At 42.4% G+C, this 23,539-nt stretch overlaps 5 protein-coding genes across 5 annotated transcripts in view; 2 read left to right on the top strand and 3 right to left on the bottom strand.

Annotated features, from left to right (window-relative positions):
• The window catches only part of LOC119428746 (lysine-specific demethylase 6A), a 40,675-nt gene extending 38,769 nt beyond the window's left edge, over window positions 1–1,906 (bottom strand). Inside the window, exons 1-2 of the mRNA XM_037696423.1 lie at window positions 1,715–1,906; window positions 1,522–1,585 (exon numbers count right to left, since the gene is read on the bottom strand). Coding sequence (XP_037552351.1) covers window positions 1,522–1,585; window positions 1,715–1,896 — 246 coding nt within the window. The 5' untranslated portion in view covers window positions 1,897–1,906. The remainder of the gene's footprint in view (window positions 1–1,521; window positions 1,586–1,714) is intronic.
• Window positions 1,907–2,330: 424 nt separating this feature from the next.
• Window positions 2,331–4,678, top strand: LOC119428678. Its single transcript, XM_037696350.1, has 3 exons — window positions 2,331–2,910; window positions 3,674–3,809; window positions 3,889–4,678. The coding sequence occupies exons 1-3, from the start codon at window positions 2,723–2,725 to the stop codon at window positions 4,642–4,644; spliced, it is 1,080 nt and encodes a 359-aa protein (XP_037552278.1). The 5' UTR covers window positions 2,331–2,722; the 3' UTR covers window positions 4,645–4,678.
• LOC119428679 lies at window positions 3,663–7,297 on the bottom strand. Its single transcript, XM_037696351.1, has 5 exons — window positions 7,078–7,297; window positions 6,017–6,211; window positions 5,853–5,932; window positions 5,497–5,551; window positions 3,663–5,284 (listed from the first exon to the last, which is right to left on the bottom strand). Exons 1-5 carry the CDS (start codon window positions 7,174–7,176, stop codon window positions 4,784–4,786), a joined length of 930 nt encoding a protein of 309 aa, XP_037552279.1. The 5' UTR covers window positions 7,177–7,297; the 3' UTR covers window positions 3,663–4,783.
• A 516-nt stretch (window positions 7,298–7,813) lies between these two features.
• LOC119429025 (FUN14 domain-containing protein 1) lies at window positions 7,814–14,872 on the top strand. Its single transcript, XM_037696742.1, has 5 exons — window positions 7,814–7,838; window positions 9,002–9,167; window positions 12,501–12,576; window positions 13,781–13,909; window positions 14,587–14,872. The coding sequence occupies exons 1-5, from the start codon at window positions 7,814–7,816 to the stop codon at window positions 14,662–14,664; spliced, it is 474 nt and encodes a 157-aa protein (XP_037552670.1). The 3' UTR covers window positions 14,665–14,872.
• Window positions 14,873–16,901: 2,029 nt separating this feature from the next.
• Window positions 16,902–23,065, bottom strand: cenpl (centromere protein L). The gene is made up of 5 exons (XM_037696383.1): window positions 22,922–23,065; window positions 19,740–19,902; window positions 19,412–19,666; window positions 18,754–19,326; window positions 16,902–17,045 (listed from the first exon to the last, which is right to left on the bottom strand). The coding sequence occupies exons 1-5, from the start codon at window positions 22,939–22,941 to the stop codon at window positions 16,971–16,973; spliced, it is 1,086 nt and encodes a 361-aa protein (XP_037552311.1). The 5' UTR covers window positions 22,942–23,065; the 3' UTR covers window positions 16,902–16,970.
• Between the last annotated feature and the right edge of the window lie 474 nt (window positions 23,066–23,539).

Raw genomic sequence — 23,539 nt, 5'->3', positions numbered from 1 at the left:
GACCAGGATCGGACACCCATGATCTAATACATGCAGGACAGTGGTCCTCAAGGACCAGGATCAGACACCCTCGATCTATAACATGTAGGACAGTGGCCCTCGAGGACCAGGATCGGACGCCCTGATCTAATATGTGCAGGATAGTGGCCCATGAAGAACGGTTGTTTAAACAAAATTTATTCCAATGAACCAGACGTAGAACTGAATCTATCTAGAACACAATCTATCACAAAACACCGACTTTGAGTAGGGACATTAGTAAAAGGTCAACAGGAAGGTCTGTGCAGAAGTTGTCCAAAGTAAACAAAGAGAAGATCAGTACCGAACACAGTACAGATCCAGGATCATTTAATCCTGAACTACTAGCTCGCATAGGTTGTAAAAGGGTGGGACGAAGAACTGAACGTGCAAGAAACCTATTCAAATGTTTTTATCTCCTGTGGTATGGGAGATCATGTCCCCGTCCTGGTTTTTACAAAGGACTGAATTATTTGTGTGTGTGTGTGTGTGTGTGTGTGTGTGTGGGGGGGGGTGTCTGTCAAACCTCCCGAGTTCCCAAACACTGCTCCAGGGCAGGTACAGGACACACTTCCTTGTAGGTAAATCCACAGTGGGGTGGGGGTGGAGGGGGGCACGAGACCAAGTGTCAACAGCACCTTCCCCTCTCTGTCATTGCGTTTCATGCACATCCGCAAAAGCGTGCGCGTTGTCCAGCACACACGTTTGGCTGTGACTGTAAACAAAGGACTCCAGACACCACCTTAAAAAAAAAAAGAAGCCTCGCAAACAGCCTGGAGTGACACCAAAACTGGCCAGGATAGAGGCGCTGCTCCACCACGTCCCCCCCACCCCCACCCCGGCCATCTTGGACAGCCAGACATTAACGTTACCAAACTGGCTCCACACCAACACATGAGCTCTCAAGTGAGGCTAAAGTGCACAAAATAACCCCCCCATTTGTAGAAAGACACAACTGCGTTATAGTAGGTGGAAGCAACGCAAACTGACCTGGCCAAACAACGTCACCCCCCCCCCCCCCCCCCCCCCCCCCCCCCCCCCAATTACGATCATCCATAAACCTGCTCAGCCTTAAGTAGGGAAGGTTTTACAAATATGCCATCCAGCAACAACTAAACTTTTCTCATTAAGGTCTGCAGGACAGGAAAACCATGACGACATTGTTGTTTGGGGGGGGGGGGGCACGTTTTGCAAGGCTGGTAGCAGTGCAGGCAACCAGGGAAGGGCGGCTGCCTCATATGTACACACGATAAGGATCAGGGTGAATGAGGAAAGCGGTGTTTTGTTAAAAAAATTTTAAAAAAGAGGGGGGGGACTCCGCAGGTGCAGCCAGGGTCCAGGCTGCTAACTGCGGCTAACGCTGGCCTTGGTGTCCCCGAGGCGAGGGGGCTGCTCGGCTTTGCCCTCCCCCCCACTCCACCGCTCACTTCCAGGGTGAATTTACCGATCGTTTTTGCGAGTCTTAACGTGGAAAGCGACGTGAAATAAACAGAGAACAGCTACCTTCACCAGCAGGGCCTTCGTTCTGGCGCCATCTTCATGAAGCTTCTGAAATCCAAACAGTGAGCTGCAACACAACACAGGCGGCTCTCTGTTATTTTTAGTTGTCATTTCAACTTGCGACAGACGGGACAGAATAAAACGGGCTCGTTTGTGGGAAAGCGTGCGTGTGTGCGCGCGGAGCAGCGGCGCCGACCTGTCGATCCCGGCCACGGTGTCCCTCTCCGGGGCTGTCAGTGTCGGAAAGTCCTCCTCCGTTTCGCTCGCTTTTCCCGCCGCCATTTTCTTTCCCTCATCACCACCGCCAGAAGAAGCCGAGCCGAGACTCCGAGCGGCGGCGCAGGCGGCGGCGGCGACGGACACGCCGCACGACTGCATGGAGAACTCCCCCCCCACCCCCGCTCCGCCGGAATCACACGAAGGCGAGCGAGGCGAACAAAACGATGAAAAACTTTTTCCCGGGGTGATGAGATGCGATTCGACGGAGTAAATCCGTTCTGTTGTGGGGGACTCGCGAGCGCTCTCCGGGTACCTCCTGAAACGTCACATTTTTCATCGCAAAGTCGAATGCGCGTAACCGAGCGGCGCGTGCAGAAATTTAGGTGTATGGCGATAGAAAAAAAAAAAATCGCGTTTCGCACGCGAAGATAAAAGTTATTATAATAGGCTCTGTGCACATGCGTCCTGAATCACTTCCGCTTTGACCGGATGTCGGCATTCCAGTTTCCGGTTTAATTCCTGTATCCTGTCTTCCCAGAGATAAACAACTAAAATGAGTGTTGCTGCGTCAAATAAACAAAAATATAACGTGCGTGGCAGCTTTAGATTTCAGCCGACGGTGTTTGGGTCTAAGGAGCACTGTTGTGTGCCGCTTTGCTCGTCTTCAGGTCGCTATAATAGCCGTTTGAGCTTTCACCGTTTCCCTAAGGAGACAAGCCTTCGTTTGTGCTGGCTGCAAAAAATCAGAAGAGAGGGATTTACGGTAACTCCTCACACCAAGGTATGTAGCCGACATTTCCTGGAGAATGAAGTAATTACTACAGAAAAGGGAAGACGAATTTTAGCAGCTGGGTCGGTTCCATCATTATTTGAGTGGAACAAATACAGCAGGAAGACACGAGCAGGTGTTTGGGAGCGCCGTTGTCGACCATCTAATCCAGAACCTGATTCGGCGGATCCAATTGAGGACAATGAACCACCCGTCATGGTACCTATGGTCGTGGACCATGACTACGGCGCCAGCAGAACCGTGTGTGTTGACCGGGAGCAATATCACAGCATGCTGAGAGAAATTGAGCAACTGAAAGAGCAGCTCCGATCCTGTAGTCTTCAAAAGCCGTTTGGACTGGAACGTTTTTCTACGTCACCAGAAGACATCAGATTTTACACCAGGTCAGAGTTGTAAACTCTAAATATTACGTTATGCCTCTGAAAAAAATTAATACGCTTTGAGTCATTGTATATTTTGTCACATTACAACCAAAAACAATTTCATTGTAATTTTCTTTGAGAGACCAACACAAGTACACACTTACTAGTGGAAATGAAATTATACATAATGTAACACATTATTATTATTATTATTATTATTAGTAGTAGTAGTAGTAGTAGTAGTAGTAGTAGTAGTAGTAGTACTAGTAGTACTGTATTTACAAATGATACTGAAAAGTGTGGTGTGTAAGAGTAATCGGCTCCCTTTTCTGTAACCAATATTCCTTCAGAAATAGCTTTAATGATTACAAATGGCTATGGAGTCCACCCGTGTGTAAACTAATGTCAAATACAAATACAGCAGCTAGTGACAGCCTCAGGTCGGTGAAAATAGTTGGTTTCTGTGATTAGATGACACACAGGCTGACTATTATGCCATTAGCAATCATCAGGAAACTTATGAAGACTAGAAGTTACTCTCTGATTTAAGGGGGCTGAACATTTGTGCTCAAAATAGTTTTCAATTTATAAAAAAATTACAAACCTTCAAATCATGTATAATTTTCTTTCCACTTTACAACATAAAATTTCAAAGAAAGATATTTATGTTCTTAGTTGTACCGTGTCAAAATTTGAAAACTGTTTTCACAGTTATAAATGTGGAGAGTGACAGTTTATATATATATATATATATATATATATTTTTTTTTTTAATGTGTTTTAGGTTCCCCTCATATGAGCATCTGAAGGCGTTTTGGAACTTGATCGAGGCAGCAACAGCCAAAATGGTCAGGGTCACCAGAGCAAAGAAAACCGACGTCATGAGTACAACAACTGAAACCCCTTTTACCAGACCAACTGTAAGTTACACACACACACACACACACACACAATGAGAATGCTGGTTTTGAACTAACATTTAAATAATTTTCTGTCCAGAAACTGCTGCCAATAGATGAGCTTTTTCTTTTCCTCTCCTACCTGTCTACTGGATGTACCCAGAGGGAACTGGGCCATCGATTTAACATCCACAGAGCAACAGTCAGCCGCATTATTGTGACATGGGCCAACTTCCTGTACTGCTTATTGGGCTCAATTTGTGTGTGGATGTCTCCTGCAGCTGTGAGTTCCAGTCTTCCACAGGATTTTGATGGCCGCTACAGTGACACACAAGTTATCCTGGACTGTACAGAACTACGGTGTCAAACACCTTCATCCCTGCTCCTCCAGAGTGAAGTCTTCTCCACCTACAAATCCCACTGTACCTTTAAGGCCATGGTGGGCATGTCTCCTCACGGAGCCCTGACATTTGTGTCAGCACTGTTTGAGGGTTCCATGAGTGACAAGGAAGTGTTCCGTCAATCAGGGATTACATCACTCTTGACACTGGACATGGCCATCATGGTGGACAAGGGATTCTTGGTGGATGATCTCGTACCTGGGACTGTTCATCGTCCTGCCTTCCTCTCCAAGAGGGCCCAAATGTCAGAGGTCGACGTTTTGAAGACCCAGTCCATTGCCCGTTTGAGGGTGCATGTTGAGAGGTTAATAAGAAGAGTTAAAGAAAATAAACTCTTTGATTCCACTATCCCTCTCTCCATTGCAGGAAGCATAAACCAAATTTTTACAGTTGCCTGTCTCCTGTCAAATTACCAAAATGGACCTTTGGTCAGGAAATGGAGATATGAAGTTTGACAGAAAAGCTGATGGCACAGTCTTGAAGAAACAGAAAATGCTGTCATTTACTTACATTGACATTGTCTTACATTTGTAAATAGATATTCATGATGGAAATATTTTGAAACAAATTTGTACATTTGATTTGATCAAACTCCTAATTTAGACATTTCTGCAGGTAAACATAGAAAAAATATCTGTCTACTTTGTGTTTGATTGAATCCATCACATTAGTGTCTGCATAAATTCTTTGAATAAGAATATCTTCCTCAGCTGAGACAACAAAATCACACCAGTTCATCCCAGTTATTAGCATCTGCCCCTGAACCTGCCAATAGTAAGCATGAGTTGTTTTTAGTTTATTCACCATGTCCCAGGTGACCTCCATACTTTTAAGGTGTAGCTGTTGTGGTTCAGAACAAACAAACATGCTTTTTGATGGCTGTAGGTGGTAGTTCTTAAGAGGCAGAGATGGGCGGGGTGGTGCAGCATGGAAGGACATGTCTCTCTTTGCTGTTGCTGGCTGTTGGTAGGACAGAGGACTTCCAGCCTGAACTTTGCCAAGGGCAGAGTCAACAAGGGGAAATTCATGGCTGATTCCCATGCTGCAGATCATTGGTGCATCAGCTGCTGCAAAATCTTCATACACCTCGGAAACCTGGGAAAGTGAAAACAATTATTTCAATAAAATGTAAAATACATGTATATCAACTAATTTTAAGCCCTCAAAAATTCTACACTTTACAAAGAGACAGCACTTGAAAATAAAATTATTCAATACACCGGTAAGTCTACAACTCTTTGTTAGTACATTGTAGCCTACTGTTAATTTCATTTTTATTTATCAGTAATTTAAATACAACTACTTACTCTAAGGACAGAAAGGTCCGGCAAATCCCCACTAAGGCCTTTGTAGAGTGTGCTCCTGTGTATATAAATAAGAAAAGAACATGAGTCAAAAATAGAATACCCACCTGCATTTCGTTCAGATATGAAACATAAAATAATAGTGTTTTTCAAGCCTGGTCCTCAAGGCACACTGTCCTGCATGTTTGAGATTTGTCCCTGCTTAAACACAGCTCATTTCAGTTGGTAACTGATTAACAACTGTATCAGCTGTGTTAATGCAGGGAAATCTATAAAGCATGCAGAGCAGTGTGCCTTGAGGACCAGGGTTGAGAAACACTGTTGTAATACATCAGAATTTTTATTGATTTTTTTTTTACCTTACACCCTCTGTTGTTGCTCCACTCTTCGGTTTAGCAGACAGCACAGTCATCTTGTCCACGGGGCCAGGTTTTATACCCTATTCAGTTATCCATGACACAGTTACAAGTTATACGGCAAGAAAATGTAATAAATTGAGTCTATTATTGAAGAGAAAACTTACTAAAGTTCTGGGCTTGTGCCACTGCTGTTCTCCTTCTGGACAGCTTAGTACAGGGGGGACCACTGACAGTTTCAGCTCAGAATAATGTGCTGACTGGAACAGCAAAGCCACACAGTGGTTGCATAATGCTGCACCAGCAACACACGTACAGCTGTGGTGAATCAGCTCCACAGGACACGAGTCTTTCAGGACCACCTGCATAAGAATGTCATAGTAAGAACTTATTATCTTAGCTTGGTCACTCATCAGCCATTCTTTCATGATGCAATCTTGCTTCCCAAATATTTTTTTATAACTAATGTCATAGAACCATAGTATCATGTTATGTGATTATATATTTAGTTTGGAGTATGTTCTATGAAGGTCAAGAGTAGTGTAATACAATTATCACAAGATTACATCTTAAATGAATGGATGAGATAAAGATAACTTGATTTCAAAACACTTTTAACCCAGAGGAGACCCGCTAGGTAAAAATACCTGGATAATGTTACAGAGACTGTGAGTGTATTCTTTAGATTTAAGTAAAACTAATATGCATGAATTACCAAATTAACACTGGGTTAAAAGTAACACATAACAACCATAAAAGAAGAACAATGCATGCAGCAAATAACCAAATGGGGACAAGCAAGGCCAAACTCACGTGTTAATATTCATCAAATAGCCAATTCCATTTTATTTTTATTTAAGAATTAATTACCACCTTAGCTAAATCCCCATTAACATTAGGAACGTCGGGTTACTGAACCAACAATCTTAAAACTGTCATCTGAACAATCCTATCTTCACCCTACACTTAAACTGTGAGGTTTTTCATTTTTCTTCATGGACCTGTGACACAGAGCCCTGACAACGACTTCACCTGTGTCCTGATTTTTGCTAGAAACTGAGAAGAGCAGAATGTTAGTAGAATGATCACAAAATATGAGCCTTTTGTTTAAGTGTGGAAAACCTGTTTCTATAACGTGAGTATACACAAAAATGGTCGTGTTGCTAATAGCCTAACGTTAGCTGCAAACAGTTAGCAACATCACAACGATCAAACTAACGTTACTTACCCTCGTAGTTGTGCAGGTAACTTGAGATATACAATTTAAATCCCTTGTTACGTTTGCTTGTCGGAGCAGGGGACCAGGCATCAACAATACGATGAACATCGCTGATATTTATCTTGGGCAGCTCTTGTAAACATCTAGAAAACGCCATTTTCACCGAGACCGGGGATTAGACCGGAAACTGGAATGCCGACATCCGGTCAAAGGGGAAGTGATTCAGGACGCATGTGCACAGAGCCTATTGTGAAAGCCGAGCGAACCCACGCGCCGCTGTGGCCACGCCCTCTCCTCCCCTTTTCGACCAATCACGGCGCTCGGTTCCCACCACGTGACTTTCCTGCTTTATTTTCCTTTCATCTGAAATATTCAACTTCTCCCGTCAAAACCACGCATTTGTTTCCCTCCATACCACTAATACTTTAAATGCTGCACATGGCGTTAAAAATCCTCACGTGGCATTACAAGAGCGTTAAATGATAATTTATGCAAAATAAACATGACGCTCCTGTATCAGTTAGCGCTTATTTACGTGACAGATACGAATAATTTTACGTTTTTTTTTTTTTTTTAAGATTTCTTGCTTAAACGATGGTTAAACATAGGTAAGCCCCAACTGTTTGGCAAAACTGGTAATCGATCGGAATGATTGCATTTTTTTTTTAACAGACGTGGCAAAACGTCACGGAGTGGGCGTGGCTTATAATGTCAACATCCTGATGACGTAACTGGTTTCTCCAAAATGGCGACGGCGGAGCAGAGAGAAGGTTAGTGATTGTGTTCAAACCGTCGTCGTTTTTCTTTAAACGTTGACGGAAAATAAGTTAAAACAGCAGCTTCCGGTGGATATTTGAAGTTAACCTTCATTGGATTAATAGATCCAAGTCGAAGCTATTAATATTAATATTATTACTCGCAAAATTTACAAAAATAAGAGCTTTTAATTGTCTGCACAAATGCTCCATTAATAACATTTTATTACCTGCCATCTGAAATTTAAATAGCACAAACTTGTTGTTTATTTTAAATAACACAAATGATAGTTTGCAACAATTTGAATTGAATAAAAAATATATTATTTTGACACATTCATTCCCATTTTTACCTGTAGGGAAGAAAATGTATATATTTTTTTAATGAAAAACAGATAAAATACGTTAACTATATTATATATATATATAAAAAAAAAAACACTCAATAGGCCTGTTCTCGTATCTAGAAAAATAATAAAATAATTTCCCCATATTAACATAATGTATATTTTAATTCAATTCAGTTTATTTATATAACACCAAGTCACAACAGAAGTCATGTCAGGGCACTGAACAGAAACATTATAAATGCCATTTAGAAAAGTTTTCTAAAAGCAGAAAATTAACGATAATCCATGTTTTTATGTCTTTAAGACATTGTTATCCAAGTAACTGGTTGGATTCATTGGGTTTCTTGGACAAATTTAACTCTATCATCAGCATAACATTGAAAATTTATCCCATGCTGTTTAATAATTGTACCTAATGGAAGCATATATAAAAAGTATTGGTCCAAGCACTGAACCCTGAGGAACCCCATGACTAACTTTCATGCATGAAGATTCAGATAATTGTTTTTTTTTTTTTACATGATTCTTTAATAAAGGCACAAAGTTTTAATCAGGAACCCCAGCCCGACATTTAAAAGGAGGAATCCCCAGGCTTTACAATGACGTCAGATATTATACGAAGGGATTTCCCGGAACTACAGCGGCCGGTATTGAAAAAGGGCCAATTTCGAACTGATTTAAAAGGATTATTTCTGAATTCGTACCCGCTACAAATTGTTTATTTAAAGGTAAATTATAGATTATAGGCTATTTTAGTTACGGTGGTTGCTAGATGGTGTCTTTAGGGAGTCATTGCTACGCAAATCTCAGTAAAAGTCAATTTTGCAGGTCCGGATGACCCGGAGAGCGACGATGATGTCTACGAGGTCGTGGACCTCACAGAGTACGCCCGGGGGCACCAGTGGTGGAGCAGGGTGTTTGGCAACAGCTCTGGCCCGATTGCTGAGAAGTATTCAGTGGCCACCCAGCTCGTGATCGGAGGGGTGACCGGATGGTAAGGACCAGGACACAAACTCATCGACAGCAACTAATGATCGCAAAGATGTCACACATGAAGGACGTGTCCGTTAGTTTTAACTTCTAAACATATCTGATTGGTTATTAGCCGAGGTCATCTTGTGAGGTAGTGAGGTAGTCGGGGTGGGTATTAAGGACAGCTCGGTTGGCAGGGCGCCTGGTTTTGTTGACCAGGCAGGGCACCCTCCTTGTGTAAAGGTAGGAGAAACACTGGAGCTGGATAACTTGACTTCCATTTTGGTGTGCATGGCTTCATCTGGGCGAAAGAAAGGTCACCATTGAAAATTGGGTTGCCAGGTCCAAATCTAAAATGGCTAGTAGCATATAAATTTGTGTGTAAACTGACCCTGATCATTTCATCATTATGCTTTCTAGGTTTTTAAATTGGTTAAAAGTTCGTTCTGATGCATGCTCAATAATCCAGGTGGAAAAATCTAACAAAGTCAGATCCTCTGGACGGATTCTTCTTGTTGAAATGTTTCGCCTTTGATCCAAAAGACTTCTTCAGTCGGAGGAGCTGCAACATCATCAGGCCAGGACTCTGTGGTTAAACTCACCTGCGGTCACTTGTTCAGGGATGAAGACGTTCACGTCCTTGGTAGAGACCAACGATGGTTTGGAAGAGGAGTGAAGGAAGCCATCTTTGTGAAGAGAAACCGTCCATCATTAAATAGGGGCGGAGCCTCCATTTTCAATTGTCCCCCTTTTACAATGCTGTTATTGCTAGTATCACTCAGCCCTCTGTGAATAGTAAACAGCCAGCAGGGCACTGAACAGAAACATTCATATTTAAAAATAATAATTTAACTATTTATCTGAGGAGCAGATTGATTTGAGTTGAACTCCATCACAGAACTCTCATCTTGAGCATGAAGGCGACAGTGGAAAGGAAAAACTCCCTCATGAGGGGGAAACCTTTAGCAGAACCAGGCTCAGGACAAGCGGCCATCTGCTTCAACCGGCTGGGTTTGGTAGGAACAGATACACAATGGCAGGTCAAGAATCACATGTTAAGATAGAAATAGTGTCAAATGAAAACTATTCAATTTAACAAATCATATAAGGAAATGAGGTCAATTTGTCCTCTAGTAGTCCAAGCCTATAGCAGCATAACAAGCCAACCCTAACTATAGGATTTATCAAAAATGAAAGTCTTAAAACTGGACTCCTCCCATTCTGCTTTTGGAAGCTCTAGGACCCACAAGTAAACCTGCAGCCTGAGAGCGAAGTGCTCTGTTAGGAAAATATGGAACAATAAGATCACAAATAAAAGATGGAGCTAGGTTGTTGAGAGCTTTGTAGGTTAGAAGTAAGATTTTGAATTCAATTCTGGATTTGACAGTGAGCCAATGGAGAGAAGCTAAAACTGGAGAGACATGATCTCTCCCAGTAACTCCAGTTAAGACTCTGGCAGCAGCATTTTGGATCAACTGAAGACGTTTTAAAGACGTATTTGGACACCCAGATAATAAACCATTGCAATAGTCCAGTCTATTTTTGGGTGGAGTTTGCATGTTCTCTCCGTGCATGCGTGGGTTTTCACCGGGTACTCTGGTTTCCTCCCACAGACCAAAAACATGCATGTTAGACTGATTGGTAACTCTAAATTGTCCCTAGGTGTGAGTGAGAGAGAGAATGGTTGTTTGTCTCGTTTGTCTCTATGTGGCCCTGTGATGGACTGGAGACCCGTCCAGGGTGTACCCCGCCCCTCGCAGTGATTGCTGGACATGGGGACCAGCGACCCCCGTGACCCAAAATGGAATAAACGGGTAAAGAAAATGGATGGATGGATGGATGGATAAACAATATATCATATTTATATTATCATGTATATTATTCTTGTCCTATTGGACCCTACATCTGCTTTTGACACCATTGCAGGAGATCCTCATTTCTGGCCTGGAACAGTGGGTGGGCATCACAGGGTCAACCCTCAAATGGTTTAGGTCCTACTTCCCCAACAGAACCTTTTGTCAACATCAAGGATTTTATTTCAACATCGGCAGCTCTTAGATGGGAGGTACCACATGGGTCCTGTCTCGGTCCTCCTCTCTTTTCTTTATACCTGCTGCCACTAAGTGTTATTTTTTGTAAACACAGCGTACCTTTTCATTTTTACACCAATGGCTGTCAAATATACTTCCCTCTGCAGCACACTGGTGCACGCTCTATCCAACCTCTTCTTGACTGCCTGGCTGACGTCGAGGATGGCTTTAAATTTTAATGAGAAGAAGACTGAAGTCATTATTTACACATAATGACACAATCAAGAATGACTGTATCAACCTTTCCTGTCTAGCCTCGTTAGAGAAACAGGTTGTCACTAATCTGGGAGTGAAAATGGACCCTTCCATGAAACTTAACAATCATGATTGTTAAATTCTGTTTTTGTTTAGTTTTTTCAGTTAAGGTGACTCTGAATTGAAGCCCATACTGTCCAAAAGTAACCTCGAGACAGTAATGCGTACTTTCATAACATCCAGGCTTGATTACTGCAATGTTCTGTTTGGAATCAGTCAGACCTCCACTGCACGTTTACAAATGGTCCAAAATTCTGCAGCCTGATTTTTAACCGGTACAGGCAAAAGCGAGCACATTAATGCAGTTCTGGCCTCCTTGCACTGGCTCCTGGTTCACGTTTGAATTCATTTTAAAATCTTTTTGTACTTTTTCAAATCTCTGAACAGTTCTGCCTTCTTTTATCTCACTGATCTGCTGCAGCCATATCCCACAGCGCTCTCTGAGGTCAGCAGACCAGATGCTTCTATTGGTTCCAGGCACTCGTTTTAAGCTCAGAGGTGACAGAACCATCTCTGTTGCAGGTCCAAGACTGTGGAATGAGTTAAATCCCTCTCTCACAGTTTTGACGTCTTGTTTGAAAACTCACTTTTATTCCCGGGCTTTTGACACTGCACGAGTTGATTCAACTTGTCTGTATTCTTTAATGTTAATCATTTAGTTCTTATCTTTACCCTGTGGATCTATGTATTTTATCCTGTGTCCTTTGCTTGTTTTGCTGTACAACACTTTGGTTGGTCTTGTTGCTGTTTTAAGTGCTTTATAAATAAAGTGGTACGGTATTATAGTTATATGGAAACATATTCAAATCAGGGGTTCCTGCAGGGTGAAAACAATGTAGCAGAATCATTTCAAATGTATTTTTGCTTTAAACATTTGAATCGCCCCTCAGCAATTGCGAGATATTTTAAACGTGGCTCGTAAATTTTTGCTGTAAATCCAGTTTAAATAATCTGAACCACACTTCTGTATTAAAATAAATAATTTCATTTTTTGTTGTCGACTTTTGCAGGTGTGCAGGCTACGTTTTCCAAAGAGTTGGAAAGATCGCAGCCACGGCTATCGGTGGAGGGTTCCTCCTTTTACAGGTAAGAGCATCCAAACAGTAGTTGCTTGTGATTCAGATTTGTTTTTTGCGAAGCTGCCGGCACGCCGCTCAGCTGAAGAAACAAGATTAACCCATCTCAGCTGGCCCTCGCTCCGCGGCAGAAAGACGAGCGTTGCGCGTGAGCTGGCGCTGAACGCACTCGAGCCATCTGGGTTCTAGAGTCGTCAATTTTTACACCGCAAGTAAATTAAAACTGCGAGAAATTAAGGGTTTAGGCTTCTCGCCCGCTGCCTTTCATGCCACAGGTTTAGACTAATGTTGACTTGAATACCCTCCATCTGTACGTCGGTCTTCTGAGCTCGATAACTAGAAAAATAAGTGACTTCCTCTTTGGTGTGGCTGCATCTTGGCTAAGAAAGGTTAATATCAATATTTGGGTTGCATACGTCAAAATCCAAGATGGCCACTACTATATGTTGATGTAAACAAGCCATCATTTTTAGGAAATTATGCTTTCTAGTTTTAATATCGTTTAAAAGTAGTTTTCGCAAACGATTAGGGTGGCCGAAGTTTAATCTATAGCGGCACTATTTTCCACCCCCTGGCTCCTCCACTCGCCAGGATCCGACACTCTCCGCTGCCTTAGACGAGCGAAAACCCCTCAACAACATACATGCCCACTTGAACATCTTGCCCCAAAAACATTAAGGTTTACTCACATTCCATGTTCAGTTAATCTCTAAAACTAAAAACATTTACTCTTCGAATCGCTCAGGGACGGAGGACATGTTAGCGCTTGTTGAGGAACGGCACTTAAAGATGTTTTGGTCAAACCTAGAAAATAATCTTGTGCAGTATCGTAGAAAGTCACGCTCAGAATATGCGTTGGAGATGACTCTCAGCTACTACCACATCAAATTTGAGCTAGATAGCTGCAAAACTAGCCGAGCTGTAGTTATTTATGTGTCAGCTAACATCAAATATCCGGGGTAGCCATCTTGATTCCAAAGGGCCATCGGTTGTAGATGCACATGCAGTGACCTGATCTTGTAACTTATTGACATTTGTGCAGCAGTTCAAGATATTTTGCTAACAGACGCGCTCTCCTTGCGCTTGCAAGCGGGAATCCGTACCGAATAAAGGTCACTGACGACCGCACGCTTGGTCTACCTGCGTGACTGCAGGGCGTTTCTGAGCACGCAGCGTTTTGTGAAAATGCTATGCGTATTTTCATCGTCCTGCAGATCGCCAACCACAGCGGTTACGTCCAGGTGGACTGGAAGAAGGTGGAGAAAGACGTGAACAAAGCCAAGAAGCGACTGAAGAAGAAAGCCAACAAGGCGGCCCCTGAAATCCACACGTTCATTGAGGAGGTAAAGGTATCTGGAACAGTCCGCTCTTTCTTTTAATTCAGTTCAGTTTACTTGTATAGCACCAAGTAACAAAGGTCGTCTCAGGGTACTGAACAGAAACATACAAAAGACAATTAGTAAAAGTTGTCTAAGGAAGGAAGCCAGCAGACGCGTTGAATCTTTTGATCGCTGTCCCATCCTGAGCAAGCACAAAGGAGACAGTGGAAAGGGGACATACTTGGTTCTTACATGTAGTATGCATCTTGTAAGTATAAAGTACTTATGTTTGACATACTACCAAGGGGTGTACTACTATAAATATCCAATATTTGCATGGGGTACAAACCACAAGTACTGGATATTTACATAGAATGTGCCCTTAAGGTTCCAGGTACTTACATGGGACATGTGTATGAGGTGTATACCTTGAAAGTACTTGCATGTACCAGGTACTAACAAGGGTTATGTACTTTATGCTTTTACTTATCATTAGCTAAATGTAAATACCATCTAAGGAGGTTTGTAAACAGCCAGGTTCCCTCCAGCAGTCGGCTCATTTCGAGAACAGAACGGTGCACTCTAGTGTAGAGTTAGGGACACTACACCCAGTTAAGAGTCAAAACTGGTATTTGCTTTAAGAGATTTTATTTATTTGTTGGTTAGTGAGCAATTTATTTAATGTTTTAATTTTGCTGCAGGCCACAGATTTCCTAAAGAGAAACATCGTCGTGTCCAGCGGGTTCGTCGGAGGTTTTTTCCTGGGACTGGCCTCCTGAAGATGCTGCACCCTCCCATCGTCTACCTCCCCGCCCTGTTGATTTCTGACTGAATGAGGAGGTAGTTAAGTTGAACATGTCTGACTTAACCACCCTCAGTTTTGGATCATTTGGAGGAACCACAAACCCATCATGAAGTGGGTTTTGTGGATTCTGTTGCGGTTCTTGAAATGTACTGTAAAGGTTTTTCTGTAAATGTCAAGTTGCCACAAAAAGCTTTGTTTGATTTTCCTCGTTACTTTTAGTTTGTTGAATTTTTTTTTATAGGTCATTTCAAAATACAACCCAGTCCCCATGGGTACCTGGTGTGTACTTGATGTGTATCAGGTACACGCCAAACAAAAGTACTTGGTTTGGTACCAAATAGGTATGAGGTACATGTCAAGTTAGCCCGTATAGGTACCAGAATGTACCTTGTAAGTATGGGGTACCTACATGACGTACATTCCTTGCAAGTACGAGGTACTTCCCATGTTAGTACACTGGTCTCTCTTAAAAATGAGTCCTTGTGACTCAATGAGACTAACCTGTATAAATAAAAGTTGAATGAATGGTACTTACATGTAGTACAGGGAATAATAAGGATTATGTACCCTGTAAGTATTGGGTACTTGCATGGGCTGTAAGTTCCAGGTACTGTCGGGGCATACTTGGTTCTTACATGTAGTATATACCTTGTATGTATAAAGTACGGTACTTATATTTGACGTACCACATACTACTAAGGGGTGTACCACCATAAATATCAAGTAGATTACATGGGGTACAAACCCCACAAGCACTGGGTATTTGCATAGGATGTACCCTTAAGGTTACAGGTACTTGCATGGGACATGTGTACCTTGTAAGTATTGAGTACTTTTCTATTTGACATACCAGGTACTCACAAGGGTTATGTACCTTGTGAATATGGGGTACTTGCATGCAATGCAAGTAAATTAGTAAGTACTAGTTATTCCCATGGGGTACATACCTTGTAAGTAGCAAATACATATATGGGACATATTTGGTACTTACATGCGACATATCGGGTACTAACAACGGTTATGTTACTTTGTAAATACTGAGTACTTACATAAGTACTGGGTATTTACATAGGCTACAAACCTCATAAGTACCACATAATTAGGATGTACCCAATACGTACCCAGGTAGTAAAGGGTAATAAATCATTTCAAAGATTTGGCAATGGGTAAACGCCGGATACGCAACCTGGGCTCGAGCCCGCAGCCCATGGTTTGGACCAAGTAGGTTCTGAGCTGTAGTATGTCGGAGTACAGTAAGTTTATCAGGGATACAGTAAAAAAAAAAAAAAGAAACACTGGCTGTAAAATTTTGTCAACGCCGAGTTTCTAAATGAGCCTTAATTTTGTTCTCCAGCTCCAAAACGCTCCTTAATGACCATCTGCTGAGCCGTAATTACAACTATCACGAGCTCGGCGCCAAAAACGGGTCCGGTTATTACGCAGCGATTGTGACTCATACGCCCTCGCTGTCGTCTTTGTGAGTTCAGTTGTGTTCGTGTAGCAGCTACTAAAGAGCTACGCTGCCCAGCTATGTGTCGTTACTTTGTTTAGCCAAATATTTCCGTTTAAGTTGCCAATTTTGTTTTCTTACCGGTGCAATATTCTGTATTTAAAAATGTATTTTTTCATTTAATAACACGTTTAATGTTTTATTTATTGCATTTTGGTAATCCTGTTTAAGATGCATTCACTTCGTTTGCCGATTTATGGAATAAAGTTGAATTTGTTCGAAGTGACAGAATTTTAAAGACTTTTTAAATGTGTGTTTTTTTTTTGGTACAAGTTCAATAAAAATGGCTACAAATAATTTGACAACGATCGAGCTAAAATTCGGTGCGGTATCATCTTTCAGTCCGAGAACTGAACGATTGAGTAAAATCTTGGAAACTGCGAGAAAATTCACTCACGTTTTTTTAAAACTTTGACCAGACCGGCTAAAACGTCGGCTGATCTCAATTTAACGCTCAGTGGGCGACGTGCATTATTTGACTAATGTTAGGTTTTATTTACAACTGCAAATGACAGAAATAATAAAATACAAATAGCTGGATGAAATACTTGCATATTTACATAATGCATGGAAGCAACGCATCATCGACAAAGAGGAGTAAGTTTGGAATGTCCAAGTTCTGTCCCACAAAACTTAAAAATCCAGAGTTAAAAGCTTAAAACAACTAAAGAGAGAACACTGTGATGTTTGGTTCTGCGTATATTGGAAATAAAAGCGTTCTCTGCATTTTCAGGTGGTATTCTAAACTAAAAACGTCCTCAGTGTCGAACTCAGATGGGCATTTTGAAGAGGGCACATTCTGTCAGCAGAGTCAGGGTGGCGGTCATATATCTGCTGTTGGAGATCTGAAATAAAAGAAAACGATTAGTTCTCCATACCTCCATGGTAAAATGTAATAAAGATTATCCCCATTAACTTATAAGATTTCACGTAAAGTCCTACAATAAAACCATCCAGACTGAAAATAGTTGCCAGTCTTAAACTCTTTCATTTTGTGACCTGATTGGAACTAAACAACATCAAAAGAGCAGTCACAAGTAGTCCCTCGATACTTTGCGGTTCCGACTTTAGCGTACTCACTCCTTCGCAGGTTTTCAACGTAAGATTGCACACGACTGGCTGATTGATGGAAGGCGACAAACCAGAGCATTGTGCTGAGGGACGGATTGACCATCGGGAGCACCGGGATATTTCCCGGTGGCCTGAACCACTCCCTGAGCATTAGTAATGGAGAAAGACAGACTCAACCCCCTCCTTTCTATTTCTGAGGCTGTGACAGACAGCCTCAGAAAGAGAAAGGAGGCGGTGGGATCTGTCCCCATCGCTACTGTGGGAGCGTCTATGAGGCGGACATCTGAGTGAGCGGCATGGATTGTTTATTTAAAATAGTCAAATGCGACCAAACCAAGCCTTTAGTCCTCCTCGGCAATCACTGAGCAGGCCAGGCCACCGGGAAATGTCCCGGTGTCCTTGATGGCCACTTCACCCCCAGATTGGCTCAGTAACCCTAGCATCAATCTGTCTGCTCTTGTTCGTTGTGCTCTTTTAGAGAGTTTAGAACAATGCAAGAGTGTGGGAAGGATTTATAAAGCCTTAAAATATATATAAATACTAAAATAAATATAACGTCCCTACTTCGTGGATTTTCACCTATCGCGGGGGTGTCAGGAACGTAACCCCCACGATAATTGAGGGACTACTGTATAGGCCTGTCGCGATAAACAATACATCAATTAATCGCATGATAAATTAAAATGAGGTAGATAATTTTCATTTATTGGCTTTATCGTTTCTCCGTCTCTCTCTTTCTACTGAAGACACTAGATGACAAAAGGCTCAACTCCGGTGCTCTTCACTGACCCCTCCCTTTCTCACTTCCTTAGCGTAAGTGGGGAGTGAACTACCGCGTCAGTTAGCCAGTCAAGGTGCATCGTCTTGTACCTCAGCAGCATTAGAGCCCCGTGAGGAGTTCGCAAGCTAAAGAAACGCTATTTGATATTAGGGGAAAAAAATGAAATGGAATTGGTTTCAATGTCAAACACAACAGCAGCAAAGTGGGAACACTTTGGATTCAAACCAAATGGCCGAGGTGAACCGCTGTCTGTTTTCCCTGTATAAAACTAATGGTTATTATTTTTTGAAGGGCAATTTATTTTACAGACATCATGATCCGTACTGTTTTGGTTGAATGTAGTTTTTACTTCCATTTTATTTGTTGCATTTAGTTTTTATTCAAGTGCATTTTTTGTTAACAGAGACCGAGAGTCCATTTTATTTTGGGTTGTTTTGTTTATTTTGTGTTACAGTGTTAATGGTTCATTTGAAATTAAAGTGTATCGATCTTTGAGAGGATGCACTTGCATTATTATGTCATTATCATTACATTAGTTTAAAACAATCTCAAAATAATATTATCGTTTATCGCAATAATTTCGGAGACAATTAATCGCCCAGGAAAATTTGTTATCGTGCCAGGCCTACTACTGTACTTTCTTTCAAGATGGTTTTCATTGGTGTAACATCGGTGCACATATAAAGACCTCTGCGAGTTACCTTGATCTTGCCGCTGCGCTTGGCTGATCCCAGCGCTGTGGAGACCTGGTTCAGAGTCCCGGCTGAAAGGTCCAGCTTGAAGTGCCTGTAAAAGTGACTCTTGAGACCCTTCATGAAACCCGTCACCTCCTCCACGTCAATCCAGCCCGCCTTCTCTGCCCCGTCGTCGTTTCCCCGTGAACCTTTTTGCACGCTGCCCCACAGCTCCCACGCATCCCGGGCGTCGACGGCATAGGTCACTTGAAGCGGCGGCACGGACGGTAGAGTCCAGAGCATTTTCAGGTGTTGGATGTTGGATTCAGCGTGGCAGTTAGTCCATAGCGCCATGAGCCATTGTAGGCTGGTGTGGCTGATCTCCAAGGGACCGAAACAGCAGTCAAACGTTCTCTGGAACCAGGATTTGACCACAGAGGAGAGCCTTTCAGACCCTTTGTAGCCAAAGAGCGGCAGACAGGTGAAGTCTTTTGGAAGGGAGTGAAGATATTCAGGATTGCCATTGATGCAAGTCAACCAGCCACTCCAAACTAACTTCTGTGGCTCATCCTGCCTCGCGAACACCGGCTTTGAATGTATCTGCGCAGGCAAGGAGACAACAATTTGCAGATTTAGTTGGTCTATCGCCTAAAAACAAACGTTCTTTTTATCGTCACGCTCGAACCTGTATGAGGACCGGTTCAGGGTCGTTGTCCGCCTCCGCCATCCCCTGCACCACCGAAAACGAGACTTTGAAGCTGCTCTGCTGCCCTCCGACTTCCACCGCCAGACCTTGCTGCTGCTCGGCGACGACGAAAGCCGAAAGCTGCTTGGCGTAGCTCTTCAGCTGGGTGTGTCTGAACTGGTAGAGAGGGGTGACGTAGGAGAGCTGCCACTCGGTTTTCACCAACAAAGCCAGGTGCTCCGGATTCACCTTGTCCTTTGAGAGAAACGTGGTTAAAAACAAAGAGACGAGCATTATCAGTATAAAGTAATGCCCAGGGATGACTTACGGTGACGTTGTGTAGCTTTGGAGCTTTTCTGTTGGTGCTGAGTCTCCCTGAGGTCAAGCCATGCCTTGAAGCAACACTTAAACAGCTGCGGTAGGACTGATGGTAGCTCCGACTTTTGCTCCTTCTTTTAACCCCACCACTGTCCCGGGGAGTCCTCATCACACTGAAAATCAGAAACAAAGAATATTACTGCTTTAACACAACAGACAGGGGCTTTTTGCACAGTATAAATGTTTGGGTATATAGCCCCAGAGGTCAACCAGAAGTGGGAAAATGATCCATTTGTATCTAAAAAAGTTAAATCCGGTCCTCTGGACCTTAAAAAAACAAAACAAAACCGCAGAGTCCTGGCCTGATGATGTTGCTCTTCTGTGCTGGTCCATCCTTTTGGCCAGTGGCTGTTTAGTTTCCCCGATGTAAGACTGATCACTCTCCTGACACTGAACAACATACACAACATTACTCTGTTTGTGCCGTGGGACTGGATCTTTGGGATGAACCAGTCTTTGTCGTAATGTATTTTGGGGTTTAAAAGCCACTGGGACGTTGTGTTTAGAAAATAAACGTCTCAGTTTCTCTGATACTCCCTCAACATATGGAATGACCACTGGTCTGGGTCTGGGTTCCTCCTTTTCACCTGATGGCTGACTGGAGTCCTGTTTGGGTTTCTTCTCTGCTTTCAGGAAGGCCCAGTTAGGATATCCACATTGCTCTAGAGCCTGTCTTGTGTGGGATTTCTCCTTCTGCCTGGCTCCCGAGCTAGTGGGGACGCTGTCTGCTCTGTGGTACAGAGTCCTGATGACTCCTAACTTGTGCTCCAAAGGGTGATGGGAGTCAAACTGCAAATACTGGTCTGTGTGGGTGGGTTTGCGGTACACCTCAGTTTGTAAATGTCCTCTATCAGAGACTGAGACCTCACAGTCCAAGAAAGCCAACCTGCCATTTTTTACATCTTCTCGTGTGAACTTGATGTATTTATCCACAGAGTTGATGTGGTCAGTAAAATGTTGGACTTCCTGAGATTTGATTTTAACCCAGGTGTCGTCAACATACCTGAACCAATGACTTGGTGGTGTCCCTGAAAAGGACGTCAAGGCTCTCTTTTCTACCTCCTCCATGTACAGGTTGGCCACAATAGGAGAAACTGGAGACCCCATAGCACACCCATGTTTCTGCCTAGAATATTGCTCCCCATATGTGAAGTAGGTTGACTGCAGGCACAGTTTCAAGAGTTGACACAGTTGTTCTGTAGAAAGCGTGGTCCTGCTGCTCAGAGTGGTGTCTGATTTTAATTTTAAACTGATCACCTCTACTGCATCATCAACAGGAATGCACGTAAAGAGTGATGTGACATCAAAAGAGACCATTGTTTCATCAGTCTCCATGATGACATCCCTCCCCTTGTCCACAAAGTCCATGGTGTTCTGTATGTGGTGTTCTGAGCTGCCAACTAAAGGGATGAGTACAGACGCCAGATATTTGGAAACATTGTAAGTGACAGAGTTAATCATGCTAACGATTGGTCTTAAAGGTACACCTTGTTTGTGGATTTTAGGTAAACCATACAGACTAGGTGTGGCCTCCCCTGGGTACAGTCTGTGGTACAGAAAACGGTCAATAGCCTTGTCCTGCTCCAAAATTTTTCAGGCAATCTATTAACTTCTTCTTGTAACCACTTCCTGGATCTCTTTTCAGAGGTTCATAAGTGGTTAAGTCACTAAGGAGTGTCATAACTTTCTCATGATAGTCTTTCTGGTTCAAAATCACTGTGCACCTTCCTTTGTCTGCTGGGAGAATGATGATGTTTTTGTCCTTGCTAAGAGTGGTGAGTGCATCCCTCTCCTCTCTACTGATGTTGGAAGGTGGTGGTTTGGCATTGCTGAGGCAGGATGAAACTTTGACTCTGAGCTGTTCTGCTTCAGCCTCTTTCATTTTGTTGTTGCGGATGGCTGATTCTGTGGCTGTGATCATCTCCACCAGAGGAACTGTACTTGGTGCAACCGCAAAGTTCAGTCCCCTGGCAAGAATCTCTGTCTCCGGCTGGGTGAGCTGTCTGTCAGATAAATTCTTCACCCACTTTTCTGTCTCCCTGGCATGTAATTGACTACTGGAGTGTTGTCTTATTGGAATTGTGATGGTGTTGATGAGCTATTAGTATTTTCTAAACACAACGTCCCAGCGGCTTTTAAACCCCAAAATACATTACGGCAAAGACTGGTTCATCCCAAAGATCCAGTCCCCCGGCACAAACAGAGTAATGTTGTGTATGCTGTTCAGTGTCAGGAGGGCTGTGATCAGTCTTACATCAGAGAAACTAAACAGCCACTGGCCAAAAGGATGGACCAGCACAGAAGATCAACATCATCAGGCCAGGACTCTGTGGTCTACACTCATCTCCAGGCCAGCGGTCACTCTTTCAGGGATGAAGATGTTCACATCCTGGACAGAGGAACGATGGTTTGAGAGAGGAGTAAAGGAGGCCATCTTTGTGAAAATAAATCGTCCATCATTAAACAGGGGTGGAGCCTCCGGGTTCAATTGTCCCCCTCTTACAATGCTGTGATTGCTAGTATCACTCAGCCCTCTGTGAACAGTAAACAGCCATCAGTGTGCTAATGATCCATTGTTAGGCTGATGGTCCTTCTTGAGCATGTGATCAGCTGGTTCTGGATGTCAGCAGCAAACTGGTTGATCCACTCTGTGAAGGTGCTATTTAAGAGACTGAGCTGAAAACAGCACCTCAGACTGAGGAAGTCTCTCAGATGAGAGACGAAACGTTTCTACTTTTTTGTTTTGCTTTGTTTTGTTTTTTGAATGTCCAGAGGACCAGATTGAACTTTTGTAGATTTTTCTACCTGGATTATTGGACATGCATCAGGAGATCCATTTGTAGTTGAAAAGGAACATCAAATGTGAAATTTTGACTCGTTGTGGTACTTCTTTGTGTATAGAAAGTTAGCCGAATTAGAAATTAGAAAATAAAACCTAGAATGAGACGTGTATTGTATATTTAGACGGAGCAGTTTCCGTGAGAAAACAGGATAATGTTAAAGTTAATAATTATTGAACGTCATTTGGCGCGATCTTCAAAGGAAGGCGGTCGGAGAAGCTTTGTTGTAGTTGTTGCGAAAACACGAATAATTAAATTAAGATAATTTATTTAGCACAAATATTCCACGTACCTTGTATCAAACTGCTCCATCTCGGCTGTGCCAACACGCAAATCCAAAAAAAAAAAAAAAAAAAAAACTGAATTTGAACACGGCGCTTTCCCGTTGAACTGTTGTGAAGGACTCCAACGCGCATGCTCGAACTCACTAATTTCCCTACGTACTTCCGGTTCTTTGACGTATTATTATTATTATTTTTTTTTTTTCGTTTTTGTATATTTTTTACTATTACTGACGGTGTACTTTTTATCCAAAAACAAAATATAAGAATCTATTTTTAAGTTTTCGATGTATCTTATTTTCGTTCACTTTTATCAACGATTTTAACAAAAGCTACCGGAAGTAGCATTTTTTAAAAACTTTATGAACAACATACATTGAAACAAAACAATTTTAACAAAGTACAAGCGCAAACTCTCGTAGAGGTTTACAAAGTGGTTTTACAAAGGAATGAAAAATAAAAACATACAATGCAAAGACTATATGAGAAACTTAATATATATATATATATATATATATATATATATATATATATATATATAAATCTATATAATGAAAACAGTATGACTTAAAATCGTTCATAAAACAGGGGAAGGAGATCCCCTCCACTTACTACAGTGAATGTGGTAC

Source organism: Nematolebias whitei, chromosome 23 (genome assembly GCF_014905685.2).
Source record: "Nematolebias whitei isolate Nwh7 chromosome 23, NemWhi1, whole genome shotgun sequence".
Classification (NCBI taxonomy): domain Eukaryota; kingdom Metazoa; phylum Chordata; class Actinopteri; order Cyprinodontiformes; family Rivulidae; genus Nematolebias; species Nematolebias whitei.
Note: the sequence above shows the minus strand (reverse complement) of the source record. Positions and strands in the feature narration are given on the sequence as shown.

Bases quoted from the DNA above. Each gene is read 5' to 3' on its own strand.
- LOC119428678 (XM_037696350.1), top strand. From the start codon at position 2,723: ATGGTACCTATGGTCGTGGACCATGACTACGGCGCCAGCAGAACCGTG. The intron at 2,911-3,673 runs GTCAGAGTTGTA...AATGTGTTTTAG, and splicing joins GACATCAGATTTTACACCAG to GTTCCCCTCATATGAGCATC. The intron at 3,810-3,888 runs GTAAGTTACACA...TTTTCTGTCCAG, and splicing joins CCCCTTTTACCAGACCAACT to AAACTGCTGCCAATAGATGA.
- LOC119428679 (XM_037696351.1), bottom strand. From the start codon at position 7,176: ATGTTCATCGTATTGTTGATGCCTGGTCCCCTGCTCCGACAAGCAAAC. The intron at 5,933-6,016 runs GTAAGTTTTCTC...ATAACTGAATAG, and splicing joins GGCACAAGCCCAGAACTTTA to GGTATAAAACCTGGCCCCGT. The intron at 5,285-5,496 runs GTAAGTAGTTGT...TCACTTTCCCAG, and splicing joins CGGACCTTTCTGTCCTTAGA to GTTTCCGAGGTGTATGAAGA.
- LOC119429025 (XM_037696742.1), top strand. From the start codon at position 7,814: ATGGCGACGGCGGAGCAGAGAGAAG. The intron at 12,577-13,780 runs GTAAGAGCATCC...ATCGTCCTGCAG, and splicing joins GAGGGTTCCTCCTTTTACAG to ATCGCCAACCACAGCGGTTA. The intron at 13,910-14,586 runs GTAAAGGTATCT...ATTTTGCTGCAG, and splicing joins TCCACACGTTCATTGAGGAG to GCCACAGATTTCCTAAAGAG.
- cenpl (XM_037696383.1), bottom strand. From the start codon at position 22,941: ATGGAGCAGTTTGATACAAG. The intron at 19,667-19,739 runs GTAAGTCATCCC...TTTCTCTCAAAG, and splicing joins CAAAGCTACACAACGTCACC to GACAAGGTGAATCCGGAGCA. The intron at 17,046-18,753 runs GTAACTCGCAGA...CTTTTATTTCAG, and splicing joins AGCGCAGCGGCAAGATCAAG to ATCTCCAACAGCAGATATAT.